At 38.5% G+C, this 20,839-nt stretch overlaps 2 protein-coding genes across 2 annotated transcripts in view; one reads left to right on the forward strand and one right to left on the reverse strand.

Annotated features, from left to right (window-relative positions):
• man2a1 (mannosidase, alpha, class 2A, member 1) overlaps window positions 1–15,266 on the forward strand; it is a 129,371-nt gene extending 114,105 nt beyond the window's left edge. Inside the window, exons 21-22 of the mRNA XM_067437845.1 lie at window positions 9,473–9,586; window positions 13,318–15,266. Coding sequence (XP_067293946.1) covers window positions 9,473–9,586; window positions 13,318–13,470 — 267 coding nt within the window. The 3' untranslated portion in view covers window positions 13,471–15,266. The remainder of the gene's footprint in view (window positions 1–9,472; window positions 9,587–13,317) is intronic.
• Window positions 15,251–20,839, reverse strand: part of tmem232 (transmembrane protein 232) — a 34,724-nt gene continuing 29,135 nt past the window's right edge. The window contains exons 11-13 of the mRNA XM_067437846.1: window positions 19,369–19,640; window positions 18,455–18,533; window positions 15,251–15,494 (exon numbers count right to left, since the gene is read on the reverse strand). Of these exons, the coding sequence (XP_067293947.1) occupies window positions 15,333–15,494; window positions 18,455–18,533; window positions 19,369–19,640 (513 nt within the window). The 3' untranslated portion in view covers window positions 15,251–15,332. The remainder of the gene's footprint in view (window positions 15,495–18,454; window positions 18,534–19,368; window positions 19,641–20,839) is intronic.

Consider the following 20,839-nt stretch of genomic DNA (forward strand, 5'->3'; position numbering starts at 1 on the left):
TACACCGCATCCAGGAATGATGAAAGCATTGTTTATTAGTAGTAGCTAAAGCTAACTTAGTTCTAAAAAAAAGTTCCTGGATGCGGTGTACTAGCCTTTACACATGCATTTTGTTATCTAAAGTTAAATTTTGCGAAATGCAACACGACAGCGATCAACTTGAGCTAAGCATATTGAGTATTTAACATCTCTACTAAGGGCTAAGTGTATAACATTGTAACTTTATGCTAAGTAATGTTATGCTATGTGCTAGTGATACATACTTCATGAAAACATAAACCAAAAAAATGTATAATCAAAATGAAAGATTACCTGTCCAACAGAAATACAGCCAGCAATGAGCCGTTTTTCAGCCCCTTTAGCTTCTCGACATCGTTGGAAAGCCACGCCCATATTTACTCTAGTTTGATTTCTTTGTTTATCCAAAGACTTCTTGTGCATTGCCTTTACATGTAGGCCTACTGTCTTCCTTTTTTTGCATCGTTTGCCTTCGCTGACTGCAAAACCCGGCACAGTGCATTTTGAATGCTTTTGCTCTTCCTAGGGGTGCGCGCATGTGTGGGCAGATTCTGTAGCAAAAGCGTTGGTCGTCATGGTAGCGAGAGATATTGACAGTCGCCCAAGCCAATCATTTGTTTCGTCCTGAACGAAAATAATGAGCGGTGTTTATTGCAGATTAAAAAGTCTAGAGTCACTCGATTTTTATGCTCTCCTTTTCAGAGTACTTACATTTTAATTATGAATTGACATATAAAGAAAGTTTAAACTAATTTGGACAAAAGTGTTTTAGATCAGTCCTACCTATCCCACCTTTAAGCTTTTCTCTGAGAAAAGAACAAAGAAAGACACTGAAGTCATTTTTAAAAAGGGAAGATGTGCTCTGAATTTTGCCGATCAATACGGCGAAAGTTTAATCTGTCAACTAGCTCTGCTTCACCTTCGTTGCTCTGGTTGGTGGTAGCGCTATCCTATCGTGTGCCGATAGAGTTTGAAAGACAACCGTTTATCTCACCCCTCGGATTGAGCCCTGTCAATGATGAGTTTCCAGACCAAACATCTTGATGTGGGTCTGGATTGTCAGGCTAATATCATTCTAGAAAATCGTAACTTTTCTTTTTCTGTCGGTCTTAGTACACAATGAAACTATACACATCACAAAATGTTGCCGTTTTTTTTTTATTATTATTTTTTTTACTATACCTTTATTTAACCAGGGAATAAAATCACATTGAGATAGATATCTCATTTACAAGTGAGCCCTGGCCAAGGTAGCAGCACACAAAAAAACAAAATTAAACCAACAAAGTAAAATTAAATACATAAAACAAAAATGACCACACACACATTTCCAGCAATAATGCATGATTAAGAACAAGAACAAGTACAGAAAGCCAGAAATGTTCGATTAAGATGTAACTTAAACTCATTGAGTGAAATAAATACACTAAGTTTTAGTGATCTTTGAATCTCATTCCAGGCAGTTGATGCACTATAAATAAAAGTTTATTTATAGTTTTCCAAACTCTGTCTTCATTAAGGGGACATTTAAAAGAATGTATCTACTTGAACGCAGATTATGCCCTTTACTATTGACAGTTATTAGACTATTCATATACTGAGGAAGCTGGCCAACTATGGCCTTATACACAAATATAAGCCAGTGCTTGTTCCTTCTTAAATGAAGTGAAGGCCAACCCACCATTTCATACAGTGCACAATGATGAGTATAATGATTTGCCCGAGTTATAAATCTTAAAGCAGAGTGATAAACGGAATCCAATGATTGTAAAAGGGCCTTAGTGGTATTTCTGTAAAAAATTTTGTCACTTATTGAGCAGTAGGCTAGATGGAGCTGCTTACCTCCAGTCTTTGTGCTAAGCTAGGCTAGCGGTGAGCGTCAGACAGAGTTATGGCACGAATGAAGATGAGAATGGTATGTATGGACTTGTCTAACTATGGGGGATACGTAGCCTGGATGCCAGCCGAACTTAGCCCCGCCCACAAAAATTTTAGGTCGGGCAATTCGGTCTGGCCTTGCTCCATAGAGGAGTGATTATCCCCGAACAGAAACTGTTCGGACCAATGAAATCATCAGGGCGGGCTTTAGACGATGACGGACAGATGATCAACAGTAACGTAATCATGCACGTCATCAAAGGGGCTTGGATTATATTTGTTCTAATCCTAAACGGAGAGCTTGTTTGTATCTGCATTCACCATCACAATTTCTCTCTGAAGTGATGATCATGTTGGGTAAGTACTCTGTGTATCATTCAATTATTTTACAACTCTGGCAAAGATCGTGTATTCCAGCCTGATTTCAGCGCGCGTGCAGACCATAGACTGTAAAAAAATATGGACGACTCGACATCATCCGTTTCCGCTTGCCATATTTGAAGCTTTCAGGCGGCCTTGCACGACGCGGACATCTTGGGACCGAGTCTGCGCAGTAGCGATTTCGGGACCGGAGTTGCGCAGTTGAGCGCAGGAAGTAGAGCAGGAAGTACAGTCGCGATATCAAAAGCCCGCCCACACTCTCGCAGATGCAGAACAATTAATTATGTTGGTGTGAAATAAACAGTTATGGAAATGTAGAAATTAAAGCTAAAGCTCTAATCTGCTCCCAAAAATTTCGAAAAAAGTCCGTTAGTGCCTCAGTGACAACTTCACTCAGAGAAGACGCCAGTCTCAGCTGTCAATCATGACGTCACACCCCCCGTTTTTATAGCATCAAATAACTAACTCAAAGTAAACTTATTTTTAAAACGAACACCTGAAATGAAATCATCGTGATGATAACTGCCTTCAGTGACATAAACTAACTTTGGGGAAACATTTTTGAAGTGTAATTTTATTATTTAGTTTGCCTCGCGTCCATTAGAAAACACAGAGGGGCGGCTATACTGGGACCGGTCACCGGGGGGCGATCGAGGCGCGAAAGCTTCAGTAAATGAGAGGGAGACTGCAGGCTTGGTGCAGACAGGGTTGCCAAGTTTTTACAACAAAACGCGGCAACTACTAGGGGGGTTCTCCGGTGAAAAAATGGCGTTTGGGGGGGTAAAATGTGTGTTATTGTGGCAAGGTTGCCTGCTAAAATTCGCACTCCGGGGTCTATATATCACATTATAGTCGCTTCAACCCGCAGACATAGAAAAGAACCCGCGGAAAAAACGCAGACTGGCATCACAGTGCAGTTGAGCTCTGTTGACATTTGACAATTAACGTTATGCGTCCCTTGGTTGCTCTGATTGGTTGTAGGTCTATCCAGTTGATGTCTTTCCTGGTTCGGTTGAAACACGCCTCATAATCACAGCCCAATGGAGCAGTTTCAGACTCAGATATTCTGACTAGAATTGAGTATGACCACGTCAGGCTAGGGGATACGGTGAATAAGCTAAAGTTCCTAAAGTCGGTGTGTTCCTTTAATAAGAATCATAAGATTAAGTGTTGTAAAATACACTAAGACTTTATAGACCTTTTATAGGCTTTATAGACAGATTAGGGAATATTTCTGCACAGTCGATAAAGCTCTCTTTTTGGAGGGCCAAAAATAAATAAATAATGAAATGTTATCAATGCCTTCCATGCATGAAAAAACACTTTTCTTCTCATTTGCATAAAGGGTGTACTTGAGTGGTGTAAGGCCGCCCAAATCGTCCCAATGAAGGCTAACGATCGGCGGGTGAAGGTCGCTGCGCGTTCGTCTTTTCAGCGGGGAAAAGGGGATTTTATTCCAATTCCTCGTTATCTGACTCCATTTAATTTAGAATTTGGGTTAGAATGCCATCTGGTTATTTGGTCATTCATTTTTAATAGTTTAAGTACACATTTAATTATTCCGTTTAACCCTTTGTTGAAATTATACCCAACCTGAATAATTCCAGAGCAAGTCAGAATCAATCAAAGTGTAACAATTTATTTAACAGTCAGGTAAATGTAGAAAGCCAATTACATAGTCAATTCAAAGGTAATCCATATAACATAAAAATACTCTGAAGTAAAGAATGAAATATATACCTGACTTCTGAAAATTACATAATGCTGGCTATCTTGAGACATCCAACATTACGGGCTGACCGGTTTAAAGTGTCAAGCCCTGAGCTCTTTGCAACATTTCCTTAAATACCCAGAAACAAATGTAGAAACTCTTTCAAATGTAAACACAAGTTCACAATGGGAATTTGCATTGATCAAGACTTGTATTGATGCAAAGGCCAAATGGCTGAAAGCCACACCCACCAAACTAAAACAAGATATCTTTAAACTCTTAAAACATTGATTATCTTTTGGTTAACTTCTGTGAGGATGAGATCTTTGTACCAGTCGCACTGAGACATTTCAAACGATATCAAACACATATAATACTGTATTGTGTGGATTGACATTGTAATATAGAGATTCTGGGGTGTATTTTCAGTGATCTCAGCATGAAAGTGGGAAGGAATTGGGGGAGAGTGGGTCAAAAGGGAAAGATGTAGATTAGCTGATAGTGAGGTGAGACTTGCGTCTCCATTGGTGTGTGAGGGACAGTTCAGATGTTAATTTCCTTTATTTTCTCAGAGAGTCCTTGTTCCTCATTCAGACATTTCGGCATATACTAGTTTTTTCAGTCTTACAGTGGATATTCCCATGATAATAACAAAGGGAGTTTTTAGGCAGTGTTGAGCATAAATTTACTATAAATTTAAACTATAATACATTTTTATTTAATTGCAATTAACAAGCCGTTAAGTGTAACATTATAATTAGTTTGCACTAAAATTAGGTTGCACAAAAACATAATTAGTTTGCACTGAAGTATGTTCTTTTTAGGTATATAATTTCTGTAATAACTACTCTTTTATTTAAATAATATTATATAGCAACATTATATTGCTGCTAGTCTTTAGAAGATATCTGAAGTCTAAAAAGGCTGCCTAGGTAGGCAGAGCTTTTAAAATGTTGGGCTCTGTCTCTATCTTACTTATTGGCTACATCCATTGCGTAACTATTAGAGTGTGTCAGAATTCATTCCAAGTCAGGAATATGACCTCTATCAATGACATCATTAATGTTAATGTTTCTTGCTTGAATTGTGATTGACAGACCATCAGAAAGCCAAAAACTCCCCTTAACTGCTGATTCGGGAGGATGAATTCACTCTCAGTATGTGTAATTATTAATTAAAATGATTGATAGGACAGTTGGCTACAAGAGCTGTGCACGTCGTAGCATAAAGTCAATGCTAAGCAATGCCTGAAAAGTCTCTTTGTTATTATCATGGGAATATCCACTCAAGGACACCCTTTATGCAAATGAGAAAGAAAAGTGTTTTTCAAGCATGGAAGACATTGATTACATTTCATTATTTCATTATTTATTTTTGCTTCACCAAAAAGAGAGCTTTATCGACTGTGCAGAATGATTTGCTATTTCTATTGTTAATCTAGTGCTCCAGGTTTACAGTAATGAGAGATTCTGCTGGGCAGGGAAGTCTGTATAAATATTTTCAAAATGTCATGAAGGGGCAAGTGCAGATTTGAGTGCAAATTTTTATCATGAATAATGACAGATAAGGTTAATGGAATGTTTCGGGTTCAATACAAGTGTGACCATAGAAAATAATTTTCACTCATTTCAGTGTGAAAAAGAAAAATGCACTTGCAATGGGCATTTATGGGGAAAGATGCTGTATTTTTGGGGAAAAGATTAAAAGACAAATTGCAGAGCCACAAAATTCAAAGCTGCATCTGTTTCACTGATTAAAATGTTTTACACATGACATGAATAGTGATTTTCAGAAATATGAAAAAAGCTGTATTATTTTACATAGAGCAGTTTCCTCTTTATGGGTGCTGTAGTTTGTAAACAATATATCATGCAACATTGTACATTTATTTATTAAATATTTTTAGGCAGCTAGCCAAAAATAACTTTTTTTTGCTTGAGTATACATACGTACGTACATATACACTATATCTATACAGCTATACAGGGGGGGGGGGGGGGGGGGGGGTTAGCGTTTCGGGGGTAAAATACTGTATAACATAATTATACAGTTAAAAAGTATCAGTTATTTATATACAGCTGAATTTGATATTGACTAAATCTGATTACCGTATTTTCTGGACTATAAGTCACACTTTTTTTCATAGTTTGGCTGGTCCTGCGACTTATAGTCAGGTGCGACTTATATATCAAATTTAATTCATACTGACTGACAAGAATAAACATATAGCCGCGAGAATGTGCTCTATGCTGCTCCTGTAGCCTAATATTAACTTAAAGACAACAACTTAGAAAGACTGAACACAAACAAAATGCCCCCATAAGGAAAATCTTATTCTGCAAAATACAAACAGCATGTAGTAAAACATGCAGCGGAGAACGATTCTCACAGCGTTCGTCTCGCGCGGCTGAGCCTCTCCCGGCAGAGAGTTCAAGCGTCTGTGGACTCGTTCCTTCAGCTTTGGCCATCTTGCTTTCAGTCCGTAAGTAGCTTTCTTTTTCTTCTTCATTACAGTTAAAGTAACCTCTGCTTTTCGCCAGTCCCTTACAAGTTTCTCACTCACTTCAAACTTTCTTTCTTCTGCTCGGTTATGCAGTGAAGCGGGCACAAGCGAGTGCACGCAAGCGGGTGCTCGCATGCGCGCGGCTCCCGCTCTGCCCTAATGCGACTTATAGTCCAGTGTGACTTATATAGGTTTTTTCCCTCTCATGACGCATTTTTTGACTGATGCGACTTATACTCCAGAGCGACTTATAGTCCGGAAAATATAGTAGTTAATTAATTATTTAAAAAATTTTTATTTGAAACTTTGAGGGAAACTGTGTCACTAATTTTAATCCAGTATTTCATAGTCGTTCATATTTATAGTCTTTAAATGCGCTTATTTTTGACATTATACATGCAGGAATACCAGAAACTGACTATTTAATGTTCTTTAAGGTTAACTTATAATGTTAATAAAATATTGTGCGCAAGTATATGCAGCAAAACGTAATACTTAAACTTATTTTTTAAAGCATTTTGAAATAATTTACTCATGGTTTGTGATGAAACTGCTGTCAGATCTTATCAAGTGTGCCGCACAAGTCCTGAAAAGTGAAGCCAACGTGAAGCAAACGTTTTGATCGGCCCCAGGTGCTTGGTCCCAGCATAGATCACGTGAGACAAACTAAACAATCAAATGACTTCAAATAAAAATTTTCCCAAAGATGGTTTCTGTAATTTTAGCATTTTTATCACGCTGATGTAAGTTCCTTTTTTAAAATAAGTTTGGTTTTAATTAGTTATTTGATGCTATAAAAACGGTAGTGTGACGTCATGATTGACGTCTGACAGCTGAGATTTCGGGTTCTTCGGAAGGAGGTTGGAGCTTCAACTTTAATTGCAAAATTTTGATAACTGTTTATTGCACACCGACATAATAAGCAGTTCTGGAGTAAACTGTATTAACTGATTCTGCGGGAGTGTGGACGGGGCCTTGATACCGCGGCTCTGAGTCTGCGTAATCAGTGTAAGATGTCAGCGCCAAATTGGGATATTAGCAGTTTCTCTTTTCTACAATATGGAAGAGAGTGTAGGCAAATGTCAGCCGTTAAGTGACTGAATGCAAGTTGACATGTTTGACCACACTATATTGCTATTTGGACACCCCTCCAAATCATTGAATTCAGGTTTTCCAATCACTTCCATGGTCACAGGTGTATAAAATCAAGCACCTAGGCATGCAGACTGCTTCTACAAACATTTGTGAAAGAATAGATCACTCTCAGGAGCTCAGTGAATTCAAGTGGTACCGAGGCTATTTTAAACTAAATATTCCACGGTCAACTGTTAGTAGTATTATAACAAAGTGGAAGCAATTGGGAAAACAGCCACAAAGGGGTAGGCCACGTAAAATCACAGAGCTGGGTCAGCGCATGCTGAGATGCACAGTACGCAGTCACCAACTTTCTGCAGAGTCAATAGCTACAGAACTCCAAACTTCATGTAGACTTTAGATTAGCTTGAGCAGTGTGTAGAGATCTTCATGGAATGGGTTTCCATGGCTGAGCAGCTGCATCGTAGCCTTACATCACCAAGTGCAATGCAAACCGTCGGATGCTGTGGTGTAAAGCATGCCACCAGACTCTAGAGCAGTGGAGACGTGTTCTCTGGAGTGATGAATCGGTTCTCTATCTGACAATCCAATGGATGAGTGTGGGTTTGGCAGTTGCCAGGAGAACGGTACTTGCCTCAATGCAATGTGCCAAGTGTAAAGTTTTGAGGAGGGTGGATTATAGCGTGGGGTTGTTTTTCAGGGGTTGGGCTTGGGCTTGGCCCAGTGAATGGAACTCTTAATTCTTCCGCATACCAAGACATTTTAGACAATTTCATTCTCCCAACTTTGTGGGAACAGTTTGGGGATGGCCCCTTTCTTGTTCCAACATGACTACACACCAGTGCACAAAGCAAGGTCCATAAAGACATGGATGAGCAAGTTTGGTGTGGAGGAACTTGACTGGCCTGCGCAGAGTCCTGACCTTAACCCGATATAACACTTTTGGGATGAATTAGAGCGGAGCCTGAGAGCCGGGCCTTCTGTACCAATCAGTCCCTGACCTCACAAATACACTTCTAAAAAAATCCCATAAACACACTCCTGAACCTTGTGGAAATCCTCCCAGAAGAGTAGAAGCTGTTCTAACTGCAGTGCAAAGGGTGGGCCAACTCCATATTAAACCCTATGGATTAAGAACGGGATGTCATTTAAAGTTCATGTGCATGTAAGGGCAGGCGTCCCAAAACTTTTGGAAATATAGTGTATTTTCCGATGTCTTCCTCCAGGGACGTCATGTGCAAATTTGCCCGTGTAACATCACAGGTCACCCAATAACAAAAAAGAAGTTTTTCGAGCTTGATTAAATAAATGCTTTGTTTATGAGGAGGATATTTTAAGCTATAAAACTTGCAGGAGGTTTTAATGGTACAACAAAGACCTCTTATATGTCAAAAGATCAAGGCAAATCTGATTTCTCATGTCATGACCCTTATGCATCTTTTTTTAAAACAACTTTATTGAAGTCCAGTTTTGCACGGATCAAATAATACACATTTCAGATCTAATATGTGTGCTTCATAAAAAAATAAGTGCTTTTAAACCACCCAGAATGCCTTGCCCCATCAATCCATTGTAAGTGCATTACTGTAAATGCAATATTTGTTTGATTTGAAAACCGAAGGACATTGAAATGATCACAATCTGCAGCATGTCACATGACAAAGCTTGTGTTATTTCGATACCAGGATGATTGTTTTAAGTTTCTTTGTTTTCTGATGTCTCAAGGAGAGGCTCTTTCCATCAAGTTGTGATGGGAGAGACTCACTTTGCGGAGCTGCATCTGATGAGTGCAAAGCAGTGCTCCATAATTGCCTCAGTGTGTGCGTGTTGAGAGGAAACAGTGTTGTGTTTATGCGGCCTGAGGCTCCATCTCGTTTCTCTTGCAGGAGGAAGGGGGAGGTCCATCCGAGCAGGCTGCTTTGATACTGCACAGAAAAGGCTTTGACTGTGGCTTCTCCAATCGGAACACTGGCCTACTGTGTGCCACCACACGTGGCAAGGTAAGATCATCACGCGGCTTCCCACACACAGACACACATCAAAAAATCAAAGAGAGTCTCATCACTGCTACTTCATTTTGGCCTGACTTTTAAAAGAACTTGAAGCGTATATTTAAAAATGTGCACATTTGTTCCCAAAGGGATGGTTCTTTCAAAAATGTAAATCTGTTTTAAACATAAAACAAATATTCAAAGGGAGAACTTAGTGGTACATTTTTCCCATCCAATTACAATGAAATGTGACCAGAAGTTTTAAAAAGGATACAAAAGTACAATAAAAGGGATTTTTCTTTTGAAGTCATAATTTTTCGGGTGAGAAATAAACCTCAAGTTATTCTCTGAAAATCTTCACCTCAGTGAACTTTTATTTGAGAACTGCTGCTATTGAAATAAGTGGTCGACCGACCGATATATCACCAAAGTAGATTTATTTCGGCCGATATTTGGCTTTTTAAAAATATTGGAATCAGCCGATACTGTTTGTCTTATGTGTCGGAAGCGGGACTTTTATTTTGAACCCTAGCAACTGAGTGCACAGTTCTCTTCATTAGTTTACAGGTCTCTGTTTAACAGCTCGATTTAATTTACTAAAAGTAACAAAGAAAGTAATCGGTATAAAAAGTATTATATCATTTTATTGGCAAGCAGCGAGGCCACTCGTCCTGCTCGTCACACATTTGCTTTTTTGCAAAAAAAACACAAGCTTATTTTATATTTTATATTATATTTTTTATATTATTACTAATATAGAAAGGCAAACACAATACTTGCTCATTTACCGTCAGCATTCAGCAAATATGCATTTATGTCATTTAAACAAATCTTTGAATATCTAATAACCATTTATTCTCACAAACATTGCAGACTTAGTCGAATCCAGCTCTGAGATGAAGTGTGCATTTGATGAACTGCAAAACACACACACACACACACAGAAAACGTATTCTGTGCATGATGGTCTGTCCATGCGAATTGAAAGTGGACAGCAGAGTTCAGCCACACTTGATCGACAAGCCTTTTTTTTAAACCCTAAGCCCTGTTAAATTGAGATGTGTTTTGGTCGATCGGATCACAATTAGACAAGGGACACGCAAAAGCCCGTTTACACCTGACAATCTATCTCGTTTGTCCTCTTTCGACTACTTCGACTCTATGGGTGGGTAACTATATATATATATTGTTTTTACTTTTTGAAATAAGCTAACGCAATTTACATATGAACGTGACTGGAGCTGACGGCAAAAAACATACAAAGGGCAGCAGCTTTATTTTCTGCACTGACAGGGCTGGGAAAAATTATAGATTTCTCAATTATAATCAACTGTCCTTTTTATGATTTTTAAATCCCAAAAATCGATTAGTCTCTCCTGTTTCAGTTGATGAATGAACGGATCATTGTAGTGATCTTGTAAAGAACGATAATCTTTTGATGAGTGAAGCAGGAGCACAGAGTGCAAGCGAACGCATCAGCATTGATACCAGTAAAAAGTACAATATTATGTTTTGGAATGATGTGAAGTAAAAGTTTTCCAAAGAAGAACACTGATAAAGTACATATACTTGAGGAGAAAGTAAAAATTCCTTTACTTTTGTCCACCTCGGCAAAAAACTTTTTCAGCCTGGACAAAGCTAATGTGCATGTGCAATCCTAAATGCGCATCTCAGAACACTACCTGTTTGTATAACCTCCGGAGCTTCTAACGGCAGCTGCAGTGACGCAATGACTTTACTAATCAACGATTGGCTCTTTCATGTTGAAGGCGGGGCTAATTTGCCATATTAGGCATTGCACCATTCATAAGTAATCGGAGTGCATCATCTTCCTATATATAAAGTCTTTAAATTTAGATCAACATATGAATGGCTAGCTTTGGGTGTTTTCACACTTGGTCCTTTTCAGGGGCCTAAGCACGATTCGTGCGATTTTTGGCCCATATATGAATACTCCTAACGATCTCAGACCCTTTTAAAGCGAACCGAGCCGAGACCATCTCGGGAGGTGGTCTGTGTACGGTTCGCTAAAAACACGCAGTCTGAACACAAACCGCTCTGGGCTTCTTTGATTTTTCTCTTCACGAATTCCAATGTAGTTTGGTCATCAGATGCCTCCGTACAAATCGGCTGTTCATCGCGGCTGATTCTTCTGACAAATCTCTACAAATTATTAGTTCACAACATACGCTTGTTTATTGCAATTTCAACCGCTTTCCGAACTGACAAGCGGTGGCGCGCCTTGCCAGTTTAAAATGGCGTTACGAGCGCACACAGATGAAGCCAGCTGTCACAGCGCGCAAAATAAACAGAATCTTTAGCGTCTTATTGCATTTATTTTAAAGCGACAAAAACACACAAGTTTTACATAAACAGGTGATTTTATCTTAAATGAATATAAACATCTGCATTACTAGCCTAATAAAAGAATCAGTGGAGTAATACAGTGAAGAATATGCAGTTTTATTTTTTCATGTGAATATTCGATTTCTTACTTAAATGCTGCTTTTAGGCATATCTATACTTTATCTGGAAAATGTAAAGCAGTTTTTTTTTAATGACATTGCTACAGATGCTGTTGAATTAAGTTATCTTTTTACACAAAAAATATATTCTTGCAAAACTACATATTCTTGCACTAGCTATATAACACAACCACCTTTGTAACTAACACTTATTTTGAATTGTTTTCCTTGATTCATGTTTATTTTATTGCAGAAGGCAATGAGAACATCAGAATACAAAACATAAACAATACAATAATATAAAATAATAAAAGAAAGATGCAAATTAAATAAACTGCCTTTAATTTTCCAGGTAAAGTATAAATGGGCCTAAAAGCATCATTCAAGTAAGAAATGGAATGATCACATGATAAACTATATATTTTTTAATGTATGACATACTCCACTGATTCTTATATTGCTTATATTATGTTACTACTTGTGTTACTTTATGTGAAACTTAAATGTAATGCAATAAGATGCTAAAGATTCCATTTAGTACACACACTGTGACAGCTGGCTTTGTGTTTGCACTAGTAACACCATATTGAACTGGCATTTCTATATATTTGAACGCAGCCGCGTCTTAGTTCATAAACGGTTGAAATTGCAATAAAAAAACGGGTGTAGGCTATGTTATGAACTAATCATTTGTAGAGATTTGTCAGAAGAATCAGCCATGAAGAACAGCTGATTTGTACGGAGGCATCTGACAACCAAACTACGTTGCAATCCGTGAACAGAAAAAATCAAGTGAGCCCAGAGCGGCTTGTGTTCAGACTGCGTGTTTTTAGCAAACCGTCCCCAGACCACCTCCCGAGATGGTCTCGGCTCGGTTCGCATTAAAGGGGTCTGAGATCGTTTGGAGTGTTCATATATGGTCCAAAAACCACACAAACTTAGACCCCTGAAAAGGACCAAGTGTGAAAACACCCAAAGATTTTATATCGAGACAGGACAGGAGAAAGTGTTTTAACATTAAAAAAGATAAACTTCCCCTCAATGATGTTTATGTAAATAACAGAATGAGGTTTTTACAAATGTAGTACCATAAGTAAATTAAAGTTGTTTACTTTCCACTTAGGCTTAGCTTGTAAACCTGTCAGATATGCTTACCATCTCATTTTTTTTCTTTTTTCAAAGTGAAAATCAAAGTCTACAGCCGTGACTCAATGCATGCTTGAACATGTTGTTGGAAATGCTCTAATCAACATACTGTTTTCTGTGTGTGTGTAGATTAATTTAGAGAAGCTCCTGACAGATCTGAAGGTGAAAAGCATCACTCCTGTCTCGCTGTCTCTGATGCACACATACAACAGTGAAGCCGACCCGCAGGAGATCAGCCTTAAACCCATGGAAATCAGGACTTACCGCCTGCAGCTGAGCTGAGCGGAGCTGAGCTGCAGTCACACCGGCTCATGTACTCGAGAGCCGCAAAGGTTGTTGCCTTCAGTCGAGGACTCGTTAAATGATTGTCAATGTAAACCTTAAGCTTCACTGCAAAGTGCAATATGAAATCTCCAAGAATTCCCAGCCAGCTCTCTCAGGTTATTTTACCATAACATGACGCGTCTTGTGTGTGATTCACTGTGCTGTGTGTGAGTTGCTACAGTGAGGATGGTGCAAGAAACTCTTTCTTGGTTCTGTTACAGGATGAAGAGAAAGCTTCTGTTTTATCAAAGTGTTTATGCCCTGTTCAATTCATCCTCACAATTCCCAAACAGAAGCTAATATATAGATTGGATTCTTACCTGAATTGTTTTTGTTGGTTTTGTTAACCATCCCAACGTTTTTACTCTGAATTGTGCCTTAGTCTCACAAGTTGGTGTCTTTCTTAATGGATGTGATAAAACGTTAAAATTAAATCATTTTCTGTTACGATGTAGAAGACACTAACAGCAGACAGTTTTCATTTTACTATCTTTTAAAGATTTCTTTCAATTCTCTTGATAATTTCTAGCGCTGCAATTGACTGCAATGGATATGTGTGTTTACCACATTCATTGAAATGGCTCATTTAATGTGACTTGAAATTGAGATGATGAAGCCTCAGATTCTAGTGTCTATCTATCTTAAGTGATTGTCGTCATAATCTGTTTTTTTCTAAATATATAGGTAGTGTATATCGTTCAGCTTTTTTTCTTAATTTGTCTCTTTATTCGGTCTGAAGGATTGTAAATAGGTTCAGTAGCAACATAAATTGACCAAAGGTTGGTGGGTGTCTTGTACTAAAGAATGTGTATTGAAGATTAAATTTTTATTGTTCCCAGAGATGATAATTATCATAGAAGAATGTTTTATTTAATATATTAGGCTATATGATTATAATTATGCATATATTTATATCAATATGAATATAGAGTCTCTCAAAAGTTGAGTTGGAAAGGATCATAAAATGGTGCCATGCTTATAACGGATTATAAATGTCATGGGATTGTGTTGAAGTTTATAAATGGAAAAAGCTAGATTTATTCTACAATCAAACTATGCAAATGTAAGTTTTTGTCTTATGCAACAATAATCTATTTTTTTATACCTTAAATCACAGACTACTTGTCGTCAGAAATTGTCTGGCAGTAATTCTCCAAGAGATTCCTGGCAAAGTTTATGAAACGCTTTCTGATATGTAGATTTGCCACACATAACGATATATGAGAGGAAGGCTGTTCCTAAATGCTTAAATTTTCCTTCATTCTGTGATGTTTATTCTTGAAGGGAGTCCATTTTCTGTCTTAAACTCTGGGTGTCTTTTTTTGAGGTGTTTTGTTTCAGGCTGGCTGTAAGAGTTGGCCGCTTTTCTTGAGTGTGAAGAATGATCATTTGTCACTTGCTACTGTGTTTTTTTTTCTTATGTTAATTGAGATGATTTGGCATGTTTTTCTTTTTCACTGTCGTGTCGCTCTGTTGGTCAGTCAGATGTGCTGTGATCACTGTATTCCAACTAGCTGCTTAATTCACACTTTTAAGACCAAATTGGTCTGTGACTGTAGTGAATCAGGACAATGAAAGCAGGCTAATGCTTTCCGACCCTGTGCGAATATTCCTCTATTTTTAATCTTGAAAAGTGTGGTGACTATCTGAGTCTTTTTACCAGTGTGGCTAATTACAAATTTAGCAAACAAATGTCTGTCTGTCAGTCATTTCAAAGGAATGTTACAGAAAAATAAAAATCGTTCAGTCTTTTATTTGTTTGAATTTTTAAGGATGTGTTTGTCACCATTTCTCAGTACTTTATAAACCTAAAGCTAAAATCATAAATTGGTTTGTGGTAACTCGTAAGGTTTTGTGTTCTTTTTGACCTTTTCGATGCCTTTCTTCGTGATCTTCTCCTCGTCTTCTTGCTTTCTTTTTTCCAGCGCTATCTTTTCCATCTCTTCCTCTCTTTCCATCATTATTTTCAATTCCTTTTCCCACTAAAAGTGTTAGAATAGATCATTAGCAATTCTCTGCAATTACAGGTCCTTCTATAAAAAAAATAGCATATTTTGATAAAAGTTCATTATTTTCCATAATGTAATGATAAAAAATAAATTTCCATAAAATTAAGATTCATTGCACACCAACTGAAATATTCAGGTCTTTTATTGTTTTAATACTGATGATTTTGGCATGAAAACCCAAAATTCCTATTTCAAAAAATTAGCATATCATGAAAAGGTTCTCTAAACGAGCTATTAACCTAATCATCTGAATCAACTAATTAACTCTAAACACCTGCAAAAGATTCCTGAGGCTTTTAAAAACTCCCAGCCTGGTTCATTACTCAAAACCGCAATCATGGGTAAGACTGCCGACCCGACCCTGTCCAGAAGGCCATCACTGACACCCTCAAGCGAGAGGGTAAGACACAGAAAGAATTTCTGAACGAATAGGCTGTTCCCAGAGTGCTGTATCAAGAAACCTCAGTGGGAAGTCTGTGGGAAGGAAAAAGTGTGGCAAAAAACGCTGCACAACGAGAAGAGGTGACCGGACCCTGAGGAAGATAGTGGAGAAGGACCGATTCCAGACCTTGGGGGACCTGCGGAAGCAGTGGACTGAGTCTGGAGTAGAAACATCCAGAGCCACCGTGCACAGGCGTGTGCAGGAAATGGGCTACAGGTGCCGCATTCCCCAGTTCAGGCCACTTTGGGCTACAGAGAAACAGAACTGGACTGTTGCCCAGTGGTCTTAAGTATGATGAAAAGCATAAGATGAAAGCAAATTTTGCATGTCATTTGGAAATCAAGGTGCCTGAGTCTGGAGGAAGACTGGGGAGAAGGAAATGCTAAAATGCCTGAAGTCCAGTGTCAAGTACCCACAGTCAGTGATGGTCTGGGGTGCCATGTCAGCTGCTGGTGTTGGTCCACTGTGTTTTATCAAGGGCAGGGTCAATGCAGCTAGCTATCAGGAGATTTTGGAGCACTTCATGCTTCCATCTGCTGAAAAGCTTTATGGAGATGATTTCGTTTTTCAACATGACCTGACACCTGCTCACAGTGCCAAAACCACTGGTAAATGGTTTACTGACCATGGTATTATGCTGCCTTCACGTGCTATCGGAAGTTTCCTACATCCTACTTCAGAAGTCGTGATTACGAGCTTGTTGTGTTCAGGTGCTTTGTTGTCGGAAAGAATGGAGGACGCCAGGTTGATACTTTTGTGCATCTTGGGAAAATTTTATTTTAACACTATAACCATTTCAGTCATTTCCCAGTCCCAGAAAATCTTAGAATCACTGGCAAACACTAGCTGCACCACACAAAAACATATTGTTTATAATCACAGTCACAATAAGGCATAATGTAGACAAGATAAGGCTGCTTAAAGACTAAAATGGCAATAGTTTTCAGCCCTACATGATCCTTACTTTTACCCTACTATCTAGTCAGCTTGTTCACTTCTGGAATGATGGTCAACTATGCGATTTTCAATGTGTTTAAAATACACAATATGCTTCAAATGATTCTTAATTTATGTAAATATGTACTACTTTAACGACAAGACAAGACAATGAAACTGTTGCACAAAAAAATAAATAAAACACCTGCCACAGCAGAAATTCGTCTCCCATCCGCCATTTTTAACGGTTATGCCACGCCCATCTCGGGAGCTTGGGTATCAAAATTATTTCCGAACGTCCCAGTGGTAATCACAACATCAGAGGGCGTTCATGTGCAATGTTTACCTCGGAAATTCGTATTTACGATAATTCCGATTGGCCTGCAAACTCCTGACCTGAACCCCATAGAGAATCTGTGGGATATTGTGAAGAGAAAGTTGAGAGATGCAAGACCCAACACTCTGGATGAGCTTAAGGCCGCTATCGAAGCATCCTGGGTCTCCATAACACCTCAGCAGTGCCACAGGCTGATCGCCTCCATGCCACGCCGCATTGAAGCAGTCATTTCTGCAAAAGGATTCCCGACCAAGTTATGAGTGCATAACTGAACATAATTATTTGAAGGTTGACTGTTTTTGTATTAAAAACACTTTTCTTTTATTGGTCGGATGAAATATGATAATTTTTTGAGATTTTGGGTTTTCATGAGCTTTATGCCAAATTCATCAGTATTAAAACAATAAAAGACCTGAAATATTTCAGTTGGTGTGCAATGAATCTAAAATATATGAAAGTTTAATTTTTATCATTACATTATGGAAAATAATGAACTTTTACCACAATATGCAAATTTTTTTAGAAGGACCTGTATTTAGACTCTTTTTCCAGTTTAGAGCTCCCACTAAAAACTACTGTACCTCTGAATATCTTAAAGGGGTGGTTGCATGCGATTTCATTTTTTTTTTTTTTTTTTTTACTTTAGTTAGTGTGTAATGTTGCTGCTTAAGCATAAACAGTATATCCGCAAAGTTACAACGCTGAAAGTTCAATGCAAACGGAGATAGTGTCTTTTAAAGTTATGGCAGTTTATTGCCTACAAAAACGGCCGGTTTGTACTACAGCAAGATTTTTCCTGGGTTGGTGACATCATAAACCTTTGCTAGTCACCGCAGATGTGACTTCTGCCCGTAATGGGAAGGGGCGTGGCGTTTCTGGACAACCTGTGCTTGGCCCTTCAGCCAATAAAAATACATGAAACTACATTTGGCCATCTAACCAATCTAAGACCATTGCGTTTTTCGGAGGGAGGGGCTTCATAGAAGCAGGAAGCAAACGACAGTGGAGACAGCTGTGTGGAATAAAGGTAAAATAGAAGAAAAATATGCAGTTTTAAAAAAAAAGTATTAAGACATGTTATACTGCGCCCCATAAACGCAGCCAAGCCTAGAAAAAAAACACGGAACCACCCCTTTAAGACTAAACTTGGTTAGAAAAGCTTAGCGTTCTGACTAGCTGATGGATTACTCGCTGAATCAAAGGGAATGCAATACTCACTTGATCTTTCACAACTTTAATCAGATCAATATCAGTCCTGGTTCTCAGGTCCAGATGAGAAGCTCCATGTTTGCCCTGTCTGATCAAATTTGGCACATATTTAAATTGAAAGAGATTAAAGGTAGTATGACACAGTGATGGTATTAGATGATAATATTGTGGTACATACACACCATAGAACTGAGACGTTAAATGGTCATATATGTTTTTCAATGGCCAATGTAATAATAATAATAAATAGAGAGCAGAGTGGGCAATGGCTGGTACAATTATACATAATGCAATTAAACAAAAGTAAATGAAATAAAAGTTTGGGGTCTGCAAGATTAAACATTTTATGAAAGAAGTCTCTTATGCTCACCATCAGTGAATTTATTTGATCAAAAATACTGTAATATTTTGTGTATGCATTATGTATTTTTATCCTGTGATGTCAAGTCTGAATTTTCAGCATCATTACCCAAGGCCTTCAGTGTCACATGACCCTTCTGAAGTCATTCTAATATGAATTGGCCAACAAACGTGTCTTATCATTATCATCAACAGTGAAAACATCTTTTTCAGGATTTTTTTGATGAATAAAAAGTGCTCAGTTTAGTGCATCTTTACTGAATTAAAGTATTAATGTCTTACAACAACAAAATCTTTCGGATCCCAAACTTTTTAACGGTAATGTATATATATATATATATATTTTTTTTTTTTAAATATATTTTACAAAGTAATATATATTGTCTAACTACAATAATTACTGTTAATGGTATTTACATTGTACCCCACACACTGAGAAACCATAGTATGTGCCTAAAAACATGGTATTGTCTTGGTGCCATGTAAAACAAAGAAAGTGCTGTATCTTTTGTTATTTTTATGTTAGTGTACTAGCTGCAATTTTTAAAAGAAAAGCCAAAAACCTTGATGTCTTCAGAGGGTATTTTTTCTGAAATGGTTCAGGGTATCCTTCTCCAGTCCTGGCTGTGGAAAATGCCTCTTTTCTGGGTTTGGTGGTTTTTATTTTGTGTCGGTGGTTTACAGAATGAGTAGTGAGTTGAACTGGAGCCCAGATCTGGGAAAGAGTGTGTGCCAGACGCCCAGTGATCCGCTCGTTCTGTGCACATACACGCACATCAACTGTGTGTGAACTTCTCATCCTCTCTCTGTGGTTCTCAACAAGCCTTTTATCACTCTGGAAAGAAGATAATAAGAAGAAGAAACTGCAGCTCCTATTGATCATGTACAGACTTGAATTAAAATTCTCTTCTTGACTTGTCTGATTTTATTGTGTCAGAGATGAATGCAGTATTGGACCAGATGAATGTTTAAAGTTTGTTAATATTTAGATGTACTTTGCTTTCTGGGGTATTGTCATTTACATGTTAGGCATAATATAACTTCTTACTTTACTGAATGTACAAAAGTTTCATGCATTATTCAGCTTGATTAGAGTAAAATTGAACACAAAACAGCTGCTTTCTTTCGTTTGTAGATTTCACTGTGAAGAACTGGTCTGAAATTGTCTGGCAAAAACTGAAACAAAGTGGGGGTGGGGATTCATCCAATTGATCCAAACAAATGTTTGACACTTGTCATGAGTTGGTTCCACAATAAAGTGGATAGAGGATCCTTTTGCAGCAGAAGGCTCAGAAGAACTACACAGGAGTAACAAAAACCAACCTTAACCTTGAAGACACTAAACAAACCAAACAATGGAGCTAAACTAGACACAGATGAACACAATGGGGTGCTATGGAAACAAATGAAAAGCGGGAACAAAGGAACCCGGTCCATAAAACAGAGCATGACCATGACAGTATATCCTCCTCCTGGAAGGCAGAACCAGTGAGGTGGAAGGTCAAGGCAAGGCTGGAGTCTGGAATTCAGAAGCGGAGCAAAAGCGACGAGTGACCAAGGTGGAGCCAGAGGGATGAGGCAGCCTGGCAAAGCCTGAGGAACGAAGGACCACAGTGGAGCCAAGATGAAGCCGATGGGTCAGAGGGCCAAGATAGAGTCTGTGGCTTGGAGGTTCGGAGTGGAGCTGAGGGATCCACAGAACAATGTGGAACTGACGACAGCTGAGCCGGGCTCCAATCCATAGCCTTGAACTCTACTAATATGCCTCAGTGACGGACAGTGATGCCAGCTCATGCACCTGGTCAGCCTCTGCAATGGGCTCGGGCTCCAGGACGAAATTGGCCTCTGGCAGATGCTCTTTACTCTGAGTCTGTGGCGGAGTGCTCTGGCTGATGGTCCATTGCGGTCATGGCAAGAGGCTGAATGGGTTCTGGGCACTGACCTGGGAAGGACTGGCATAGACAAATGCAATCAGGGAGGACTTGGAACATCTCTGGCTTGGTCCTCATCCATCTGCTCCACAATGAAATCAAA

The sequence above is a fragment of the Pseudorasbora parva genome, chromosome 3 (genome assembly GCF_024679245.1).
Source record: "Pseudorasbora parva isolate DD20220531a chromosome 3, ASM2467924v1, whole genome shotgun sequence".
Lineage (NCBI taxonomy): Eukaryota > Metazoa > Chordata > Actinopteri > Cypriniformes > Gobionidae > Pseudorasbora > Pseudorasbora parva.